The 25,079-nt window shown below is 45.0% G+C and overlaps 2 protein-coding genes across 2 annotated transcripts in view; both read right to left on the minus strand.

Annotated features, from left to right (window-relative positions):
- Positions 1-217: 217 nt before the first annotated feature.
- Positions 218-8,294, minus strand: LOC123729194 (extensin-2-like). The gene is made up of 2 exons (XM_045703415.1): positions 8,160-8,294; positions 218-1,951 (listed from the first exon to the last, which is right to left on the minus strand). The coding sequence occupies exons 1-2, from the start codon at positions 8,292-8,294 to the stop codon at positions 218-220; spliced, it is 1,869 nt and encodes a 622-aa protein (XP_045559371.1).
- Positions 8,295-12,058: 3,764 nt separating this feature from the next.
- lekr1 (leucine, glutamate and lysine rich 1) overlaps positions 12,059-25,079 on the minus strand; it is a 61,815-nt gene continuing 48,794 nt past the window's right edge. The window contains exon 4 of the mRNA XM_014163512.2: positions 12,059-12,456. Coding sequence (XP_014018987.2) covers positions 12,375-12,456 — 82 coding nt within the window. The 3' untranslated portion in view covers positions 12,059-12,374. The remainder of the gene's footprint in view (positions 12,457-25,079) is intronic.

Below are 25,079 nucleotides of genomic sequence, written 5' to 3' on the forward strand. Positions count from 1 at the left end.
GGAGCGCGGTGGTTTGCCGTACCCCTTCTTAGAAAAACAGGCTAAAAGCATAACCCTTGTTAGTTTAAGATTGTGGCTTTTTTTTTTTTTACATAGGGAAAATCTCTTAAATCCTTAGCAGAAAAAATTAGAAAATGACATCTGGGCCTGATGGAGAGGAGGGGAGGAAGTAGGAAGGAAGTGGGGAGGAAGTAGGGAGGAAGTAGGGAGGATGTAGTTAGGATGTAGGGGGGTAGGGAGGACATGGGGGGTAGGGCAGATGTACGGGGAAGTACGGAGGACGTGGGGGGGTAGGGGCAGAAGTAGGGGGAAGTAGGGAGGACATGGGGGGGTAGGACAGAAGTAGGGGGAAGTAGGGAGGACGTGGGGGGTAGGACAGAAGTAGGGGGAAGTAGGGAGGACGTGGGGGGTAGGACAGAAGTAGGGGGAAGTAGGGAGGACGTGGGGGGTAGGGCAGAAGTAGGGGGAAGTAGGGGGGACGTGGGGGGTAGGACAGAAGTAGGGGGAAGTAGGGGGGACGTGGGGGGTAGGACAGAAGTAGGGGGAAGTAGGGAGGATGTGGGGGGTAGGGCAGAAGTAGGGGGAAGTAGGGAGATCGTGGGGGGTAGGGCAGAAGTAGGGGGGAAGTAGGGAGGACGTGGGGGGTAGGACAGAAGTAGGGGGAAGTAGGGAGGACGTGGGGGGTAGGACAGAAGTAGGGGGACGTAGGGAGGACGTGGGGGGTAGGACAGAAGTAGGGGGAAGTAGGGAAGACGTGGGGGGGTAGGACAGAAGTAGGGGGACGTAGGGAGGACGTGGGGGTAGGACAGAAGTAGGGGGGACGTAGGGAGGACGTGGGGGGTAGGACAGAAGTAGGGGGAAGTAGGGAGGACGTGGGGGGTAGGACAGAAGTAGGGGGACGTAGGGAAGATGTGGGGGGTAGGACAGATGTTGGGGGAAGTAGGGAAGACGTGGGGGGTAGGACAGAAGTAGGGGGGAAGTAGGGAGGATGTGGGGGGTAGGACAGAAGTAGGGGGAAGTAGGGAGGATGTGGGGGGTAGGGCAGAAGTAGGGGGAAGTAGGGAGGACGTGGGGGGTAGGACAGAAGTAGGGGGAAGTAGGGAGGACGTGGGGGGGTAGGACAGAAGTAGGGAGGACGTGGGGGTAGGACAGAAGTAGGGGGAAGTAGGGAGGACGTGGGGGGTAGGACAGAAGTAGGGGGAAGTAGGGAGGACGTGGGGGGGGTAGGGCAGAAGTAGGGGGAAGTAGGGAGGACGTGGGGGGTAGGACAGAAGTAGGGGGAAGTAGGGAGGACGTGGGGGGGTAGGGGCAGAAGTAGGGGGAAGTAGGGAGGACGTGGGGGGGTAGGACAGAAGTAGGGGGAAGTAGGGAAGACGTGGGGGGTAGGACAGAAGTAGGGGGACGTAGGGAGGACGTGGGGGGTAGGACAGAAGTAGGGGGGACGTAGGGGAGGACGTGGGGGGTAGGACAGAAGTAGGGGGACGTAGGGAGGACGTGGGGGGTAGGACAGAAGTAGGGGGAAGTAGGGAGGACGTGGGGGGGTAGGACAGAAGTAGGGGGGAAGTAGGGAGGAAGTGGGGGGTAGGACAGAAGTAGGGGGAAGTAGGGAAGACGTGGGGGGTAGGACAGAAGTAGGGGGAAGTAGGGAGGACGTGGGGGTAGGACAGAAGTAGGGGGAAGTAGGGAGGACGTGGGGGGTAGGACAGAAGTAGGGGGAAGTAGGGAGGACGTGGGGGGTAGGACAGAAGTAAGGGGAAGTAGGGAGGACGTGGGGGGTAGGACAGAAGTAGGGGGAAGTAGGGAGGACGTGGGGGGTAGGACAGAAGTAGGGGGACGTAGGGAGGACGTGGGGGGTAGGACAGAAGTAGGGGGACGTAGGGAGGACGTGGGGGGTAGGGCAGATGTAGGGGGAAGTAGGGAGGAAGTAGGAAGCAATCAGAGCAGAAGTAGCCTATCAACATGCGTGCACCTCGCTCATTGTCTAGTTTCAGCAGAATATTGTCTGTTGGTCAGCAAGAGCGCGCAGCTCAAACAACTGGTTGTCCTGTGGAGAAGCTCACAGACGAACCAAAGTGGTGGTTAAACTGAGCTCGTTTCTCAAAAGAATGAATCTGTGATGTATATTTCCCTCAACTTTCTGAGGAAGACGCCTGTTGGTGTGACCCATGTGTGTCGGGTAGCCGGTTAGCATGCGGAAAGAGTCATTTCTAAGACGTTCCTCAAAAACCTTCCCAATTACACTTTTTTACTAATTGTTAACCCACGTTTGCTGAAACCATCTCATGTACTCAAAACACTAAACACAAAACAGTTAGCCAATTTCCCCAAACTCCAGAGACATCTTGCAAAATGGAACACAGCAATCAAAATCATGTACTCCATGCTCAGAATGAAACTCTGGATACAAATGAGAAAAACACATCAAATGAATCTAACTTAGAGACAACCGTGATCACACTAATGTGACATATTCAAAACACTACTATCAGAACCTATTACAGTGTAAAGACTAAGATGTTGTTGTTATGCTGTATACTGTTTGTGTACTCAAACAAGAAAGGAACACAAATGCAAAAATGTACATTTTATATTTCAACATGATTCAATACATGTTAAACAGCATACTGTAAACACACTTACAGTAAAAATGCATACATACAGTAAATATATTTACGTATGCAAAGGAAGAAAAATAGTGCTATTTGTACTACTGTACTGTACGTTAGATCAATTGTACAGAATAGATAAGTCAAGAAACAAATACTTCATTGCGAAAACAAAATCAGTCACATCTGTTGTTTTGGTCCGGCCACAGATTTTCATCAACATCACAGGCGATGTTCTCCTTGGCCAGACAGCGGGGAAAATATCTTCTGGCATGACGCAACCACCCCTGACAGGACTGGAACATCACCACAGGGCTCCTCCACTGCCTGGAGAAGGGCCATATGTTCATGGGGTTTGCGATCATACACCTTCCACCGCCAAAACTGAAAACAACTCCTCAATGGGGTTGAGAAATGGGGAATATGGTGGAAGATAGAGAATTGTAAACCTTGGATGGTCATGGAAGCAGTAACTCCTGTTCTGTTGTCCCAAATCAGAGCATACATTAGCTGCTCAGGATCACCTGGCCCTTTCTGCTCTGGCTGAAAGAGACTGTCATGTAAGGTGTTCAGGAAATGAAGGAGATGGGCAGTGCTGTATGGTCCAAGGGTGGCATGGAGGTGGAGGACCCCATTGTGGCTCATAGCTGTGCATATGGTGGCATTTCCCCCGTGCTGGCCAGGTACCTCAATAATGGCACGTTGACCAATGATGTTCCTCTCCTCCTCGTCTTCGCCTAAATTTAATCCAGCCTCATCTATGAATATGAGTTCCTGGGAGATGGGACTTGCATCCAACTCCATGATTCTCTGAAATGTGTGTAAATACTGTAATCGGTGTATAGTAAAGTTCACTGGCAACATCAATGAGTCTCTGATGTTTCAACAGTGTAATAATACTACATTGTTTACTTGCACATATTTCGTACTGTTTATCCTTCACTCTTTGGGAATTCCTTTGAAATGGGACTCTGTAGATTTGCTTCATCCGGAGATGGTGTTTCTTAAGGATGCGGGCTATGGTTGATAAACTCACTCTGATATTATGGAAGATGGCAGGGTTTTCAATCATCTGTTGTTGGATTTCCCACAGTCTTAATGGCATTATGTTCAACTACCATTTGCACAATGTCAGCTTCCTGTTCTCCTGTAAATAGACATGTTCTACCACCACGTGGTGGTCGTCTTTCAGTTCTACAAAAACAAAATAGCATACGGTACAGTAAACACTACAGTAATACAGTATACCAGATAAACATGTTACAAAGCAGTATAGCTCCCAATTTCATACATACAGTAATACAGTAATGAAACATTGAATTGGTTGCCTTTACAGGATGTATTGGAATCTAAAGTCTTTACTGTGCTTTATGTTGTACTACTGTCAAGTAGTAAAAGTAGTGGAGAGGTCCAATGTCTGCAGTAGAAATCTCTTCTCATTTTGGAACGTCTGGACGATGGATGCTACGGTGAAGTGGCTCATATTGGGCAGCACTCTCTGCCCAGCCTCTCTTAAGGTCAAACCATGGTTGACCACATTGTACACCATAGATGCCTACATTTTAATCGGATATTACTCTCCTTGTTCTTGGTTCACCTCTACCTCCACCTGTTCTACCTCCACCTCTTCTACCTCCACCTCTTCTATCTCCACCTCTTCTATCTCCATCTCTTCTATCTCCACCTCCACCTCTTCTACCTCTACCTCCACCTCTTCTACCTCCACCTCTTTTACCTCTACCTCCACCTCTTTTACCTCTACCTCCACCTCTTCTACCTCTACCTCCACCTCTTCTACCTCCACCTCCACCTCTTCTACCTCCACCTCTTCTACCTCCACCTCTTCTACCTCCACCTCTTCTACCTCCACCTCTTCTACCTCCACCTCTTCTACCTCTACCTCTACCTCTACCTCTTCTACCTCTTCTACCTCCACCTCTTCTACCTCCACCTCTTCTACCTCCACCTCTACTGTACCTCCACCTCTACTGTACCTCCACCTCTACTGTACCTCCACCTCTACTGTACCTCCACCTCTACTTCTACCACCATCTCCACTTCTACCTCCACCTCTTCTACCTCCACCTCTACCTCCACCTCTACCTCCACCTCTACCTCCACCTCTTCTACCTCTACTGTACCTCCACCTCTTCTACCTCTACTGTACCTCCACCTCTACCTCCACCTCCACCTCTACTGTACCTCCACCTCTACCTCCATCTCCACTTCTACCTCCACCTCTTCTACCTCCACCTCTACCTCTTCTACCTCTACTGTACCTCCACCTCTACTTCCACCTCCACCTCCACCTCTTCTACCTCCACCTCTTCTAAAATGGCGCTGGAAGAAATGGCAGCAGTTTTACAGGCGCCCAACCAATTGTGCTACTATGTGTTTTTTTTGCATTATTTGTAAATTATTTGGTACATAATGTTTCTGCAACCGTATCTTACGGCAAAAAAGAGCTTCTGGATATCAGGACAGCGATCACTCACCTCGGATTAGACAAAGATTTTTTTCTACACCAAGGAGGACTCACAAGACATTCTCCAAACACCCCACAGGGCCGACATCCCTGTTATTTGCAAGAGGAAGAGACACAGGTACAGCGGACACAGAGCCAGAAGCCTGGTCAGGACCCGCAGAAGGCAATTGGGAAAGCTGCCGTTACCGTCAATATTACTCGCCAACGCGCAATCATTGGACAATAAATTAGACGACGTACGATCACGAATATCCTACCAACGGGACATCAAAAACTGTAATATCCTATGTTTCACGGAATCGTGGCTGAATGACGACATGGATATTCAGCTAGCGGGATATACGCTGTACCGGCAAGATAGAACAGCACACTCCGGTAAGACGAGGCGTGGCGATCTGTGCATATTTGTTAACAACAGCTGGTGCACGAAATCTAAGGACGTCTCTAGATTTTGCTCGCCTGAAGTAGAGTATATTGTGATAAATTGCAGGCCACACTACTTGCCGAGAGTTTTCAGCTATACTTTCGTGGCTGTTTATTTACCACCACAGACAGATGCTGGCACTAAGACCGCACTCAGTCAGCTGTATAAGGAAATAAGCAAACAGGAAACCACTCACCCAGAGGCGGCGCTCCTAGTGGCCGGAGACTTTAATGCAGGGAAACTTAAATCAGTTCTACAAAATTTCTATCAACATGTTAAATGCGCAACCAGAGGGGAAAATAATTCTAGATCACCTGTACTCCACACACAGAGACGCGTACAAAGCTCTCCCTCGCCCTCCATTTAGTAAATCCGACCACATCTCTATCCTCCTGATTCTTGCTTACAAGCAAATATTAAAGCAGGAAGCACCAGTGACTCGGTCTATAAAAAAAGTGGTTAGATGAAGCAGATGCTAAACTACAGGACTGTTTTGCTATCACAGACTGGAACATGTTCCAGGATTCTTCTGATGGCACTGAGGAGTACACCACATCAGTCATTGGCTTTATCAATAAGTGCATCGAGGACGTCGTCCCCACAGTGACCCCCACAGTCGTCCCCACAGTACATACCCCAACTAGAAGCCATGGATTACAGGCAACATTTGCACTGAGCTAAAGGGTAGAGCTGCCGTCTTCAAGGTGCGGGACTCTAACCCGGAAGCTTACAAGAAATCCTGCTATGCCATGCGACAAACCATCAAACAGGCAAAGCGTCAATACAGGGCTAAGACTGAATCATACTACACCGGCTCCGACGCTCCTCTTATGTGGCAGGGCTTGCAAACTATTACAGACTACAAAGGGAAGCACAGCCGTGAGCTGCCCAGTGACACGAGCCTACCAGACGAGCTAAATCACTTCTATGCTCGCTTCGAGGCAAGCAACACTGAGGCATTCATGAGAGCATCAGCTGTTCCGGACGACTGTGTGATCAGGCTCTCCGTAGCCGTCGTGAGTAAGACCTTTAAACAGGTCAACATACACAAGGCTACGGGGCCAGACGGATTACCAGGACGTGTGCTCCGGGCATGTGCTGACCAACTGGCAGGTGTCTTCACTGACATTTTCAACATGTCCCTGATTGAGTCTGTAATACCAACATGTTTCAAGGAGGCCACCATAGTCCCTGTGCCCAAGAACACAAAGGCAACCTGCCTAAATGACTACAGACCCGTAGCTCTCACGTCCGTAGCCATGAAGTGGTTTGAAAGGCTGGTAATGGCTCACAACAACACCATTATCCCAGAAACCCTAGACCCACTCCAATTTGCATACCGCCCAAACAGATCCACAAATGATGCAATCGCTATTGCACTCCACACTGTCCTTTCACACCTGGACAAAAGGAACACTATTGTGAGAATGCTATTCATTGACTACAGCTCAGCGTTCAACACCATAGTGCCCTCAAAGCTCATCACTATGCTAAGGATCCTGGGACTAAACACCTCCCTCTGTTACTGGATCCTGAACTTCCTGACGGGCCGCCCCCAGGTGGTGAGGTAGGTAGCAACACATCTGCCACGCTGATCCTCAACACTGGAGCCCCCCAGGGGTGCGTGCTCAGTCCCCTCCTGTACTCCCTGTTCACCCACGACTGCATGGCCAGGCACGACTCCAACATCATTATTAGGTTTGCAGACGACACAACAGTGGTAGGCCTGATCACCGACAATGACGAGACAGCCTATAGGGAGGAGGTCAGAGACATGGCCGGGTGGTGCCAGAATAACAACCTATCCCTCAACGTAACCAAGACTAAGGAGATTATTGTGGACTACAGGAAAAGGAGGACCGAACACACCCCCATTCTCATCGACGGGGCTATAGTGGAGCAGGTTGAGAGCTGCAAGTTCCTTGGTGTCCACATCACCAACAAACTGGAATGGTCCAAACATACCAAGACAGTCGTGAAGAGGGCACGACAAAGCCTATTCCCCCTCAGGAAACTAAAAAGACTTGGCATGGGTCCTGAGATCCTCAAAAGGTTCTACAGCTGCAACATCGAGAGCATCCTGACTTGTTGCATCACTGCCTGGTACGGCAATTGCTCGGCCTCCGACCGCAAGGCACAACAGAGGGTAGTGCGTACTGCCCAGTACATCACTGGGGCTAAGCTGCCTGCCATCCAGGACCTCTACACCAGGCGGTGTCAGAGGAAGGCCCTAAAAAGGGTCTAAGACCCCAGTCATAGACTGTTCTCTCTACTACCGCATGGCAACCCCTCTTTTACGCTACTGCTACTCTCTGTTCATCATATATGTATAGTCACTTTAACCATATCTACATGTACATACTACCTCAATCAGCCTGACTAACCGTTGTCTGTATGTAGCCTCGCTACTTTTATAGCCTCACTACTGTATATAGCCTCGCTACTGTTATTTTTTACTGTCTTTTTACTGTTGTTTTTATTTCTTTACTTACCTATTATTCACCTAATACCTTTTTTGCACTATTGGTTAGAGCCTGTAAGTAAGCATTTCACTGTAAGGTCTACACCTCTTGTATTCGGCGCACGTGACAAATAAACTTTGATTTGATTCTACCTCTTCTACCTCCACCTCTACCTCTTCTACCTCCACCTCCACCTCTTCTACGTCCACCTCCACGTCCACCTCTACCTCTTCTACCTCCACCTCCACCTCCACCTCTTCTACCTCCACCTCTTCTACCTCCACCTTTATCTCCACCTCCACTTCTACCTCCACCATCTCCACCTCTACCTCTACCTCTCCTACCTCCACCTCTTCTACCTCCACCTCCACCTTTTCTACCTCCACCTCCACCTCTTCAACCTCCACCACCATCTCTACCTCCACCTCTACCTCTCTCTGCCAAGTTTGCTTCCATTGTTCTCCAAGCACAGGAGTACTCACCTGTGGCCTTTTTATCCGTACCAAAGGTCTGATTGCAAAGTGAACTTTTACGCAACTAGTGTTTGCACATGTGAAGAGTGAAAGTGGTCAATTTGTAATTGAGCTTAGCTTGTTGAACAGTGTTGTTTTTCATTTGCACACAAGAGATTTTAGTTGGGAAGGTTGTGCCAAAGGTAGTGAATTGTGTGTTGTGTTTTGCCAAATGTTTGTTATAGAATTGCAATCTGAGTGTAAAGCAGAACATGTGCCAGTAGTATTGCAGATTTGTTGTCTGGTTCTACTAAATTAGTTACAGGTTTGGGTCATTATGCCTATGGGCCAGTTTTAGTGTGTAAACAATTGGGGAAAAGTGTAATTGTTGACTCCAAAGTTGGCCAGCCGGGCATCATGATGATTTGTAGCCTGTCAATCAGGTGATCATATGGTTTTGCAACTCTGCCATCACATGTATAGAAATGCTGCTAACCAAACAAGAGGTCTCTTTCTAGTGGTCGCAGGGTTTAAAGCCCACATGCAGGACATTTTATATTTTTAAATCATCACTATATGTCCAATAAATAAATTGTGTGTGTTTATTTCATGAAAATAACTCAAATTATATTTTGTATTATTATGAGTCTCCTTTTGTCATTAAAATGCTCAGTTTGATCGTGTGTTGATACAGATGTAAATACATTTACATAAACAGCCCTGATTGGCAGATAGGATTGTCTAGACACTAGGGCCTACCCCTCAAAAACTACATCCCACCTGATCAGGATGAAATTCCAGGCATTGTTTTAGTTTTCATAATTTTCAAAAATATAGAGTGTTATTTCAACCTCCTAGTGTGGAATATATTAAATAAATAAAAACTGTAAAATCTATATTTTTTACTGCACTACTCCTTTAAGTATAGTTGTGGACTTACAACATCCCATTTTGACAGTGAACCTGAAAAAACTATGAAAACGATGAAACTGGGAAAAACAAAACCTGGAAAACAGAATTTGTCAAAAAGTAAAACTGATTTTTTTTTAAATGCATGAAATAGCCTACCCAAAAGATGTAACGAATCATGTTACACTACGTAAAATGTCAGGAAATATGGCCCCCAAGTTAAACTTTTGGTGGTATATTTAATGTATCTCAATGAACAATAATTCAAATAGGCCCAAATGCAGGCTCCAGTCAGCATTTCTGCCTCCAACTTTGGTGAACTAACATTTCCCACACATCTGTTGAACTTATTTGGTTTTCACAATAGCTAATGTAAGTCAGTGGAACAAATCTCATTCCTTACAATGGGCTACAATATAGGGTAATTAGTGTGCTTTTGTCAGCAAGAACACTACTGTTATTATACATATTTCTATTATACTTTTTCCAGTGCTACTAGTGTTGTTGGACAGTGTTGTATGTCATAAAACCATTAGAAAAAGCTATTGAATAATTTTTTATTTTTGTGGGTGGATAAATCAGCTTTAATATTGCAGATAGAGTGTGTAGCTTCCATCAATGTAATTGTCTACATAATTTCCAATCCCACATATTTTATTTGTAAATATACAGTACCAGTCAAAGGTTTGGACACACCTACTCATTCCAGGGGTTTTGTTTATTTTTACTATTTTCTACATTGTAGAATAATAGTGAAGACATCACAACTATGAAATAAATTGTTAAACAAATAAAAATATATGTTATATTTTTGATTCTTCAAAGTAGTCACCCTTCGCTTTGTTAACAGCTTTGCACACGCTTGACATTCTCTCAACCAGTTTCAAGAGGTAGCCACCTGGAATGCTTTTCAATTAACAGGTGTGCCTTGTTAAAAGTTAATTTGTGGAATTTCTTTCCTTTTTAATGTGTTTTAGCCAATCAGTTGTGTTGTGACAAGGTAGGGTTGGTATACAGAAGATAGCCCTATTTGGTAAAAGACCAAGTCCATATCATGGCAAGAACAGCTCAAATAAGCAAAGAAAAATGACAGTCCATCATTACTTTAAGACATGAAGGTCAGTCAATCCGGAAAATTTCAAGAACTTTGAAAGTTTCTTCAAGTGCAGTTGCAAAAACCATCAAGCACTATGATGAAACTGGCTCTCATAAGGCCCGCCACATGAAAGGAAGACCCAGAGTTACCTCTGCTGCAGAGGATAAGTTCATTAGAGTTACCAGCCTCAGAAATTGCAGCCCAAATAAATGCTTCACAGAGTTCAAGTAACGGACACATCTCAACATCAACTGTTCAGAGGAGACTGTTTGAGTCAGGCCTTCATGGTCGAATTGCTGCAAAGAAACCACTACTAAAGGACACCAATAAGAAGAAGAGACCTGCTTGGGCCAAGAAACATGAGCAATGGACATTAGACTGGTGGACATCTGTCCTTTGATCTGATGAGTCCAAATTTTAGATTTTTGGTTCCAACCACCGTGTCTTTGTGAGATGCAGAGTAGGTGAACATGCATGTGTGGTTCCCACCGTGATGCATGGAGGAGGAGGAGTGATGGTGTGGGGGTGCTTTGCTGGTGATACTGTTGGTGTTTTCTTTAGAATTCAAGGCACACTTAACCAGCATGGCTACCACAGCATTCTGCAGCGATACGCCATCACATCTGGTTTGCTCTTAGTGGGACGATCATTTATTTTTCAACAGGACAATGACCCAACACACTTCATGGATGTGTAAGGGCTATTTGGCCAATAAGAAGAGGGATGGAGTGCTGCATCAGATGACCTAGAATCTACAATCACCCGACCTCAACCCAGTTAAGATGGTTTGGAATGAGTTGGACCGCAGAGCAGCCAACAAGTGCTCAGCATATGTGGGAACTCCTTCAAGACTGTTGGAAAAGATTTCCAGGTGAAGCTGGTTGAGAGAAAGCCAAGAGTGTGCAAAGCTTTCATCAAGGCAAAGAGTGGCTACTTTGAAGAATCTAAAATCTAAAATATATTTTGAATTGTTTAATACTTTTTTGGTTAGATTCCATATGTGTTATTTCATAGTTTTGATGTCTTCACTATTATTCTACAATGTACAAAATAGTAAAAATAAAGAAAAACCCTTGAATGAGTACGTGTGTCCACATTTTTTTACTGGTACTGTAAATCTAATCTGAAGTGACAGCTTTTGAGAGTGGAGTGGCTGTTTTTCTTCTGACTGATCTCTACAGACCAGAAGTAAATGTATGTGGCTTTAGGTGATAAAACATGAAGATCAGAGGAGAAGAGTTCAGAGTTCCCTCCTCCATTTCTGATGTCTGGGAGTGTTTTACTTGTGTGAGTTTATGTGTGTGTGTCAGTGTGTGTGCTTGTCACGAGAGGCTGTTTTATAATGTCAGATTACACAAATCGTAGCCTGACAGGCAGAAATGGCGGACCAGATATGAGCCAAATCTGTCATCAGTTACGAGGCTAAGAATTTGAGCTTGTGTGTGTGATTGAATTATCCAATACACACTAGTTAATGCACCGTGTTTTACTAGGCCAGCCTTGGTTGTTATGAATAGTGTTGCACTCTAACATCTGACTTTAAGACATCAACAAAAGTCTATGGCAGAAATTACAACACTCCTATCCTCATATCTTTCCCTCACCTGTCATTTCCTTTTCTCTACTTCCTTTTCTCTACAGTTTTATTGTCCTTTGCACTTTCAGCAATGGGCTAACTCTCCTCTATTTTTTTCTCCTCCCTTTGTTTTTCTCTCCCTCTGTTTTTTCCTTCCTGCATCCCGCCACCCAGATTTTTCCCATCTGCCCCAGCCTTCCTGTCGTGCCATTGGTCGGGGAGCCACCAACCAATCAGATTAAAGCAGGGCTATTCTTTTGTTTCTGTTTTCCCTCTATCCCTTTTTATCTTTCTTTCCTCCGCCCTCCTTGGCAGCTGTATTGGCAGCTGTATTGTTCCCTTGTTTTCTTGTTCTATCCTCTCTTTACCTGAGCTGTTGGCAGAGCTCTCTCTCTTTACACAGCAGCCCTTCTGTCATGTCTCGCTCCAAACCCACACACTTCAGCCTAGAGAGAGAGAGAGAGAGAGCGAGAGAGGGAGACAGAGATAGATAGAGATGGAGAGGGATAGAGGGAGAGAGAGATGGAGAGGGAGACAGAAAGAGAGAGAGAGAGAGACAAAGACAGAGAGAGAGAGATAGGGGAAGTTGTTAACAATCTTTTCTTGAATAAAACTTCAAAATAATGCAGTGCAATGCACACATAACCACTACTAGAGGAGAATAAACAGTAAACTAGTCACAGGGAGGAAGTGGTAATAAGAGAGAGAAAGGAGTGGGAAGGAAAGAAGGTTTATGAGAGGAATGGAGGACAGAAAGAAAGGCAAGATACCCTAATTATGACTTCTGTGATGTTTATATGGTGTCTTTATGTTTCTATGGAAACTGTCCTGCCTCATGTCACTATGTTCATTATCCAGAAATAAAACAAAACCACTACACATAAACATGAGAAGAGCTACTAGAAACTGTAAACAAGCTCCTGCAAAGATTCAGGAAAAGTGAAAGTAAAGTGATTGCTTGATCAGGACATGATTGATGACATGACTAATGATTGCTTGGTGAGTCATCACACACGTACACACACAAACATTTTCATTGTCTAGTTACTGTTCTGACATAAAGGAAGATAGGCAGAGAGAAGGAGAAATGCATATTAGAATGTTAGTGTTAAATTGTTAGACAGTTAGTTTTAGAGTGTTAGAATGTTAGAATGTTAGTTTTAGAGTGTTAGAATGTTAAAATGTTAGAATGTTAGAGTGTTAGTGTTAGAATGTTAGAATGTTAGAGTGTTATAATGTTAGAGAGTTAGTTTTAGAGTGTTATAATGTTAGAGAGTTAGTTTTAGAGTGTTAGAATGTTAGAATGTTAGAGTGTTAGTGTTAGAATGTTAGTGTTAGAATGTTAGAGTGTTATAATGTTAGAGTGTTAGAATGTTAGAGAGTTAGTTTTAGAGTGTTCGAATGTTAGAATGTTAGAGTGTTAGTTTTAGAGTGTTAGAATGTTAGTGTTAGAATGTTAGCGTGTTAGAATGTTAGTGTTATAATGTTAGAGAGTTAGTTTTAGAGTGTTAGTGTCACGTCCTGGCCAGTATAAGGGTTAATGGTTATTGTAGTTTGGTCAGGATGTGGCAGAGGGTATTTGTTTTATGTGGTTCAGGGTGGTGTGTTAGTTAGGAGGGCGTTTGATTTATTATTTCCGGGTTTTGAGTTTATGTATTTATGTATTTCTATGTGTAGTCTAGTGAGTGTGTTTCTATGTTGAGTTAATTGGGGTGGACTTCGAATTGAAGGCAGCTGTTTGGTGTTGCCTTTGATTGGAAGTCCTATATTAGTTGGGTGTGTTTGTCTTGTATTTGTGGGAGATTGTTCTGTGTTTAGCCTTGTGCCTTGCCAGACTGTCGGTATATCGTTCGTTCACTTGTTTTGTTATTTTTGTGTTCATTTTGATTTAATAAATGTTCAAAATGAACAAACACAGTCCTGCTGCATTTTGGTCCTCCTTCACCGACGATAACCGTGACAGTTAGAATGTTAGCGTGTTAGCGTGTTAGAGTGTTAGTGTTATAATGTTAGAGAGTTAGTTTTAGAGTGTTAGAATGTTAGAGTGTTAGAATGTTAGAGTGTTAGAATGTTAGAATGTTAGAGTGTTAGAATGTTAGAAGCTCTATTAAGAAGTGTACATGATAGGGTTGAATGATAAAACTCTGCCTCAGTTTCCAGACATAACCAATCAACCAGGACAGACAACACATCAGCACTCAGATCACGTCGCCCGCCCAGCCAGACACCACATCCAAGCAGACACGCAGCATCTCACTCCCAGACCCAGCCAGACACCACAACAAACAAGTGCTGACAGTGATTTCTTAATGAGAGAGAGAGAGAGGAGAGACAGAGGAGAGAGAGAGAGGAGAGACAGAGCGAGAGGACAGGGAGAGAGAGAGAGAGAGAGACAGAGAGAGTGAGGAGAGAGAGAGTGAGGAGAGAGAGAGTGAGGAGAGAGAGAGAGAGGAGAGAGAGAGAGAGGAGAGGGAGAGACAGAGAGAGAGAGTGAGGAGAGAGAGAGTGAGGAGAGAGAGAGAGAGAGAAAGAGAGAGAGAGAGAGAGAGAGAGATGGTAGAGCAGATTACTCCTAAAATAAAGCTAGCTTTTTGAGTTAAGCATGTAGTATACATGACCAAAATAAACCTGTACATGAATTCTTCCCCTTTATTTTCAGAGGGACACAGAGACTCTGGATAAAATCCCCAGCCATTAGTTTAGCCTAACCTGGGCTATCAGATCACAACCCAACCAAACGTAAGGTAGCAGGAGTTTATACTCAAAACACACACACAAATGCGCTCCACACCAGCTTTAACCGAGTAAATCCGTATGCATGTAGATCTAATCCTGTCTGTGTGTATACTGTATCTGTCTGAATGAGTGTATGTTAGACTGTGTGTGTTCAGAACTAAATAAGTATGCGTGTGATGATGTTTCTGTGTATGTGTGATGATGTCTCTGTGTGTGAGTGTGAGTGAGTGAGTGAGTGAGTGAGTGAGTGAGTGAGTGAGTGAGTGAGTGAGTGTGTGTGTGTGTGTGTGTGTGTGTGTGTGTGTGTGATGTCTCTGTGTGTGTTGTAACTTTAATGGGTTACAGAGTTAATGTTTACAGTTAATTCATTGAGCTGTATCTAAAGATATTTTCTTTACAGTTATTTACATATGTAATTGTATTATAATTCATGTGATGGAGATTGAGAGAACTACATACATATTTCTGTTTTAAACTACATACATATTTCTGTTGTATTGGTTAGTATTGGATTACGTTATTGACTGCAAGTTCCAGAATGCCTTGCGACAGGAAGCAGAAAGAGAGAGAACGCGCCAGTTATGTACAAGTGATTATCCTGCCTTTCTCTAGCAACTTTCTTTTATTGTTTTGTAGAATCTAAAGTTGTTAAACGTAACGTGAACAAGTAGTATTACTAAAAGAAGCTTTCACTTCAAACCCCATGTCTCCAGCCATTACTTTGAAGCTAGTTATTCTATAGTGTGTGTGTATGATGATGTCTCTGTGTAGAGAGGATGCGTGAGAGTTTGAGCCTATCTGCATTGATGTTTGTGAGTCTCTGAGCCAGTCTTAGTGAGTGAGTGAGCGTGTCTGTGTGTGACTCTGAGTGACTGCGTGTGCTTGCGAGGGACGTTAGCCCAGACTCCTACTGTTCACCCATCTGTCCCCATCGGTCCTAAATCCAGATCAGAAAGAACGTCGCCTGGGGAGGGGTGTGTGTATGCGATCTTGTGTGTATGTGTGTGTGAGAGAGAGCAACAGCAGTGGAAAAACAAGGTAGAGCAGTGCCAGTGGGTGCGTGCAGGATTAGAGAACTACCAACTAGCAGCCGAATCAACCATCTCAGGACATGAGGACAGAGACCACAGACTGAACAACAGGACCCAGACACACACACCATCTCAGGACATGGGGACAGAGACCACAGACTGAACAACATGACCCAGACACACACACCATCTCAGGACATGGGGACAGAGACCACAGACTGAACAACAGGACCCAGACACACACACCATCTCAGGACATGGGGACAGAGACCACAGACTGAACAACAGGACCCAGACACACACACCATCTCAGGACATGGGGACAGAGACCACAGACTGAACAACAGGACCCAGACACACACACCATCTCAGGACATGGGGACAGAGACCACAGACTGAACAACATGACCCAGACACACACACCATCTCAGGACATGGGGACAGAGACCACAGACTGAACAACATGACCCAGACACACACACCATCTCAGGACATGGGGACAGAGACCACAGACTGAACAACATGACCCAGACACACACACCATCTCAGGACATGGGGACAGAGACCACAGACTGAACAACATGACCCAGACACACACACCATCTCAGGACATGGGGACAGAGACCACAGACTGAACAACAGGACCCAGACACACACACCATCTCAGGACATGGGGACAGAGACCACAGACTGAACAACAGGACCCAGACACACACACACCATCAGTTGCCCCCAAACACAAACTTCTGCAAGCAAACAAACGGGATGTAAGTACACATCTTGGCCACTGTCCTCCTGAACTCAACAGTTCAGGAGTCTATTACTTCATTATCAAGCCACAGATTTCGACCAGATAGTTGTCAGCTCTCCAATTCAGTGCTCTGTGATGTGGTGTGTTTAACACACACAATGATATATACTGTATATTATTTTAAAAATGCCTACCTGGAAAATAGATGTCTAGACCAGTGTTTTGGGACGCTATTATTTTTATATAGCAACCTGTCTAAATTCTACTTTAGACTGATACCTCTTCTTTTCAGCCTGTGCTGGTATTTTCTTTACGTCATCATTACAGTAGGCATGAAAGCATTTCATATCAAAACGGCATCTGTCATCCGTAGTATACTGTGTGTGTGTGTGTGTGTGTGTGTGTGTGTGTGTGTGTGTGTGTGTGTGTGTGTGTGTGTGTGTATCAAACAGAGCTGGCAGGGCTTAAAGAGGGTTTTGATCAGTTGAAGGGCTGGAGATTCAAAGCTGGAAGTCATTAGGAGATCTAACTATTACACACACCACGACAACTATTACACACACAGACAACTACTACACACCACGACAACTATTACACACCACGACAACTAATACACACACACCACGACAACTATTACACACACAGACAACTACTACACACCACGACAACTATTACACACCACGACAACTAACACACACACCACGACAACTATTACACAACACGACAACTATTACACAAAACGACAACTAATATACACACACACACACACACACACACACACACACACACACACCACAACAACTATTACACACCACGCCAACTAATTGTGACGACCCTCCCACTCTGTCTGGTGTGTAATAGTTGTCGTGGTGTGTAATAGTTGTCGTGGTGTGTATTAGTTGTCGTGGTGTGTAATAGTTGTCGTGGTGTGTAGTAGTTGTCGTGGTGTGTAATAGTTGTCGTGGTGTGTAATAGTTGTCGTGGTGTGTAGTAGTTGTCGTGGTGTGTAATAGTTGTCGTGGTGTGTAATAGTTGTCGTGGTGTGTAATAGTTGTCGTGGTGTGTAATAGTTGTCGTGGTGTGTAATAGTCGTCGTGGTGTGTAGTAGTCGTCGTGGTGTGTAGTAGTCGTCGTGGTGTGTAGTAGTCGTCGTGGTGTGTAATAGTCGTCGTGGTGTGTAATAGTCGTCGTGGTGTGTAATAGTCGTCGTGGTGTGTAATAGTCGTCGTGGTGTGTAATAGTCGTCGTGGTGTGTAATAGTTGTCGTGGTGTGTAATAGTTGTCGTGGTGTGTAATAGTTGTCGTGGTGTGTAATAGTTGTCGTGGTGTGTAGTAGTTGTCGTGGTGTGTAGTAGTCGTCGTGGTGTGTAGTAGTTGTCGTGGTGTGTAATAGTTGTCGTGGTGTGTAATAGTTGTCGTGGTGTGTAATAGTTGTCGTGTTGTGTGTATTATGTGAGGACCCTCCCACTCTGTCTGCCGTATTCTCTCTCTTTGTTCTTGTTTCCTTATTAGGATGCCGGTGGGCGGAGTTGGGAGGGTCGTCAGCTACATGGGAAACACCTGGGCCCGGGTGTGTCCCAGGATAAATAGACCTCTTCCACATTGATTGGGGAGACTCTCTCCATGCAGACACTTTTGTTGATAACTGTTGTGGTAGTTTTGTGGCTTTTTGGTGGTTTGCTTTGGCACCCTTCATCACCCTGCATTATTTCATTTATTTACATTTACATTTACGTCATTTAGCAGACGCTCTTATCCAGAGCGACTTACAAATTGGTGCATTAACCTTATGATATCCAGTGGAACAATCACTTTACAATAGTACATCTATATCTTTTTTGGGGGGTAGGGGGGGGGTTAGAAGGATTACTTAATCCTATCCCAGGTATTACTTAGAGGTGGGGTTTCAGGTGTCTCCGGAAGGTGGTGATTGACTCCGCTGTCCTGGTGTCGTGAGGGAGCTTGTTCCACCATTGGGGTGCCAGAGCAGCGAACAGTTTTGACTGGGCTGAGCGGGAACTGTGCTTCCTCAGAGGTAGGGAGGCGAGCAGGCCAGAGGTGGATGAACGCAGTGCCCTTGTTTGGGTGTAGGGACTGATCAGAGCCTGAAGGAACGGAGGTGCCGTTCCCCTCACAGCTCCGTAGGCAAGCACCATGGTCTTGTAGCAGATGCGAGCTTCAACTGGAAGCCAGTGGAGTGTGCGGAGGAGCGGGGTGACGTGAGAGAACTTGGGAAGGTTGAACACCAGACGGGCAGCGGCGTTCTGGATGAGTTGTAGGGGTTTAATGGCACAACTCATCCATTTATGCATGCAAAATACTCCCTTACACTACTGATTACTGACTACACACACCATTGTTTATTGTTCTTAGTTTACTTTAGTTAATAAATATATATTTTGGTGTTCCTTGTCTCCACGTTGTCTCCCTTTTGTTGCGAACTCTGAGCCAGTTCGTAACAAGAACAATGAACAATGGTGTGTGTAATCAGTAATCAGTAGTGTAAGTGAGTGTTTTGCATGCCTGAATGTAATAGTGCAGGGTGATGAAGGGTGCCAAAGCAAATAACCAAAAAGCCACAAAACTACCACAACAGAAATCAACAAAAGTGTCTGCATGGAGAGAGTCTCCCCAATCAATGTGGAAGAGGTCTATTTATCCTGGGACACACCCGGGCCCAGGTGTTTCCCATGTAGCTGACGACCCTCCCAACTCCGCCCACCGGCATCCTAATAAGGAAACAAGAACAAAGTGAGAGAATACGGCAGACAGAGTGGGAGGGTCGTCACATAATACACACACCACGACAACTATTACACACCACGACAACTATTACACACCACGACAACTATTACACACCACGACAACTATTACACACCACGACAACTATTACACACCACGACAACTACTACACACCACGACAACTACTACACACCACGACAACTACTACACACCACGACAACTATTACACACCACGACAACTATTACACACCACGACAACTATTACACACCACGACAACTATTACACACCACGACAACTATTACACACCACGACAACTAATACACACCACGACAACTATTACACACCACGACAACTATTACACACCACGACAACTACTACACACCACGACAACTACTACACACCACGACAACTATTACACACCACGACAACTACTACACACCACGACAACTACTACACACCACGACAACTATTACACACCACGACAACTATTACACACCACGACAACTACTACACACCACGACAACTATTACACACCACGACAACTATTACACACCACGACAACTATTACACACCACGACAACTATTACACACCACGACAACTAATACACACCACGACAACTATTACACACCACGACAACTATTACACACCACGACAACTATTACACACCACGACAACTACTACACACCACGACAACTATTACACACCACGACAACTATTACACACCACGACAACTATTACACACCACGACAACTACTACACACCACGACAACTACTACACACCACGACAACTATTACACACCACGACAACTAATACACACCACGACAACTATTACACACCACGACAACTAATACACACCACGACAACTATTACACACCACGACAACTAATACACACCACGACAACTATTACACACCACGACAACTAATACACACCACGACAACTATTACACACCACGACAACTAATACACACCACGACAACTATTACACACCACGACAACTATTACACACCACGACAACTACTACACACCACGACAACTATTACACACCACGACAACTATTACACACCACGACAACTATTACACACCACGACAACTATTACACACCACGACAACTACTACACACCACGACAACTATTACACACCACGACAACTATTACACACCACGACAACTATTACACACCACGACAACTATTACACACCACGACAACTATTACACACCACGACAACTATTACACACCACGACAACTATTACACACCACGACAACTACTACACACCACGACAACTATTACACACCACGACAACTACTACACACCACGACAACTATTACACACCACGACAACTATTACACACCACGACAACTACTACACACCACGACAACTACTACACACCACGACAACTATTACACACCACGACAACTACTACACACCACGACAACTATTACACACCACGACAACTATTACACACCACGACAACTACTACACACCACGACAACTACTACACACCACGACAACTACTACACACCACGACAACTAATACACACCACGACAACTATTACACACCACGACAACTATTACACACCACGACAACTATTACACACCACGACAACTATTACACACCACGACAACTATTACTCACCACGACAACTATTACTCACCACGACAACTATTACACACCACGACAACTATTACACACCACGACAACTAATACACACCACGACAACTATTACTCACCACGACAACTATTACTCACCACGACAACTAATACACACCACGACAACTAATACACACCACGACAACTATTACTCACCACGACAACTATTACTCACCACGACAACTATTACACACCCCGACAACTACTACACACCACGACAACTACTACACACCACGACAACTACTACACACCACGACAACTAATACACACCACGACAACTAATACACACCACGACAACTAATACACACCACGACAACTATTACTCACCACGACAACTACTACACACCACGACAACTAATACACACCACGACAACTATTACACACCACGACAACTAATACACACCACGACAACTATTACACACCACGACAACTATTACACACCACGACAACTATTACACACCACGACAACTAATACACACCACGACAACTATTACACACCACGACAACTAATACTCACCACGACAACTAATACACACCACGACAACTATTACACACCACGACAACTAATACACACCACGACAACTATTACACACCACGACAACTATTACACACCACGACAACTATTACACACCACGACAACTAATACACACCACGACAACTATTACACACACCACGACAACTAATTCACACCACGACAACTATTACACACCACGACAACTACTACACACCACGACAACTATTACACACCACGACAACTATTACACACCACGACAACTATTACACACCACGACAACTAATACACACAAACCACGACAACTAATACACACCACGACAACTAATACACACACACCACGACAACTATTACTCACACACCACGACAACTATTACACACACACCACGACAACTATTACACACACACCACGACAAATATTACACACACACCACGACAACTATTACACACACACCACGACAACTATTACACACACCACGACAACTAATACATACGCACACACACACCGCGACAACTAATACACCAAAGACACATCAAAAGGGGAAAAAAACGACTGCAATGATACACTTAACGACAGGACTTCTGTCATTGACAACTCAACACAACATCATTAAGCAAGCCTTTTACATTTCTTAATGTACGTGCGAGTGTGAGCGCGCCGTGTGTGCGTTCACTGTAAGAGTAAGTTTGTTTATGTGTGTGTGTGTGTCACCTGTGTTTGTATGTATCTTGTTGTTATGTTGTGTTGTCTGGTAACCATGACGGACACCATAGTGATGACTGTAATCATCCAAAAACACAGAAAGGACAGCAACACACACACAAACAAACACACACACACAAACGCATACACACACACACACACTGATATCACATCTTCGCAGTCCTCATTAGTCTCAAAGCCGAGAGACATGAAAGGCAGTTTACCCTCCAGCATGTATTTGAATACAAACTCACACACGTGTTTATACAAGTGTGTTTCTGTGACAGGGAGGAATGTGTGTGTGTGTGTGTGTTGGGAGAGGGGGCTGTAATAGTGCTACTGTTGTTGTTGTATTGTATCTGTTGTCATGATTCCAGATGGTGCACTGAGCCGGTCAGCTTTTCAAAAACATCCACTGTAATAAAACTCAAACTCAGTCATTATACACTCCCTGACTGTACACGTACCCCGGGTATACAGAGTGTGTATTGCAGTGTATTCATGTATTTATTTGATATGTATCGTAATGCTCCCATTGGGACAGACATAATGACTCACATGCATAATGTCTTTGAAGAAAGGCTGACTCTGTAACTTCAGAGTAGATCTGACAGAGAGTTACCAAACACACACACACACACACACACACACGTACATTAATTTGTGCCAGAACAATGCTGATTGTTGTATTGTTTGTGTGGTTACTATAGGTAACATGAACTGACGATATAACCACAATGGTAAATGGAGTATAGATTTAAGTGCTTCCCTAGAATGAATGGCTGTGAATGTCAATTTGTCATACAATCTACCCCTCCTTTACCATACCATCTACCCTCCGTTACCATACAATCTACCCTCCTTTACCATACCATCTACCCTCCTTTACCATACCATCTACCCTCCTATCCCATACCATCTACCCCTCCTTTACCATACCACCTACCCTCCTTTACCATACCATCTACCCTCCTTTACCATCTACCCTCCTTTACCATCTACCCTCCTTTACCATACCATCTACCCCTCCTTTACCACCTATCCTCCTTTACCATCTACCCCTCCTTTACCATACCATCTACCCCTCCTTTACCATACCATCTACCCTCCTATCCCATACCACCTACCCTCCTTTACCATACCATCTACCCCATACCACCTACCCTCCTTTACCATCTACCCTCCTTTACCATACCATCTACCCTCCTATCCCATACCATCTACCCTCCTTTACCATCTACCCCTCCTTTACCATCTACCCTCCTATCCCATACCACCTACCCTCCTTTACCATCTACCCTCCTTTACCATCTACCCTCCTATCCCATACCACCTACCCTCCTTTACCACCTACCTTCCTATCCCATACCACCTACCCTCCTTTACCATCTACCCTCCTTTCATACCATCTACCCTCCTTTACCATCTACCCTCCTTTACCATCTACCCCTCCTTTACCATCTACCCTCCTATCCCATACCACCTACCCTCCTTTACCATCTACCCTCCTTTACCATCTACCCTCCTATCCCATACCACCTACCCTCCTTTACCACCTACCTTCCTATCCCATACCACCTACCCTCCTTTACCATCTACCCTCCTTTACCATCTACCCTCCTTTACCACCTACCCTCCTTTACCATCTACCCTCCTTTACCATCTACCCTCCTTTACCATACCATCTACCCTCCTTTACCATCTACCCTCCTTTACCATACCATCTACCCTCCTTTACCATACCATCTACCCTCCTTTACCATACCATCTACCCTCCTTTACCATACCATCTACCCTCCTTTACCATACCATCTACCCCATACCACCTACCCTCCTTTACCATCTACCCTCCTTTACCATACCATCTACCCTCCTTTACCATACCATCTACCCTCCTTTACCATACCATCTACCCTCCTTTACCATACCATCTACCCCATACCACCTACCCTCCTTTACCATCTACCCTCCTTTACCATACCATCTACCCTCCATTACCATACCATCTACCCCTCCTTTACCATACCATCTACCCTCCTTTACCATACCACCTACCCTCCTTTACCACCTACCCTCCTATCCCATACCACCTACCCTCCTTTACCATACCATCTACCTTCCTATCCCATACCACCTACCCTCCTTTACCATCTACCCTCCTTTACCATCTACCCTCCTTTACCATACCACCTACCCTCCTTTACCACCTACCCTCCTATCCCATACCACCTACCCTCCTTTACCATACCATCTACCCTCCTTTACCATCTACCCTCCTTTACCATCTACCCTCCATTACCATACCATCTACCCTCCATTACCATACCATCCACCCTCCTTTACCATCTACCCTCCATTACCATAACATCTACCCTCCTTTACCATACCATCTACCCTCCTTTACCGTACCATCTACCCTCCTTTACCATACCATCTACCCTTCTTTACCATCCCCCCATTACCATACCATCTACCCTCCTTTACCATACCATCTATTTCACTCACCATTACCGTCCAGCCCCAGGTGCATGTGCGTGTGAGTTTGTGTGTGTAGGTCTCTCTAATGCAGCCCTAACAACAGCCTATGTTTCACTCTGATATATTGGAGAAGATATTACAACATAATACTAACTAGAAATGTTATTTTCTGCAGGCGGAAATGGAAAAGGGTGGTACATTAGTGCTTGTGTATTTAGATGAGCACAGTTCTTGGAGGCACAACAATCATAAGAGCATTTATTCTGACAAACAGTCATATACCCACTGTGCAGTCATTCAGTCAGTCAGTCATTCAGAACAGCAAGCAGCACCTTCTCCCTCCCTCCCTCCCTCCCTCCCTCTCTCCCTCCCTCTCACCCTCCCTCCCTCAGTTCTTGGAGGCACTCCCTGCCTCCCTCCCTCCCTGCCTCCCTCCCTCCTGTTAATCTCTCCAATGCTGATAAA

Source organism: Salmo salar, chromosome ssa20 (assembly GCF_905237065.1).
Source record: "Salmo salar chromosome ssa20, Ssal_v3.1, whole genome shotgun sequence".
NCBI lineage: Eukaryota > Metazoa > Chordata > Actinopteri > Salmoniformes > Salmonidae > Salmo > Salmo salar.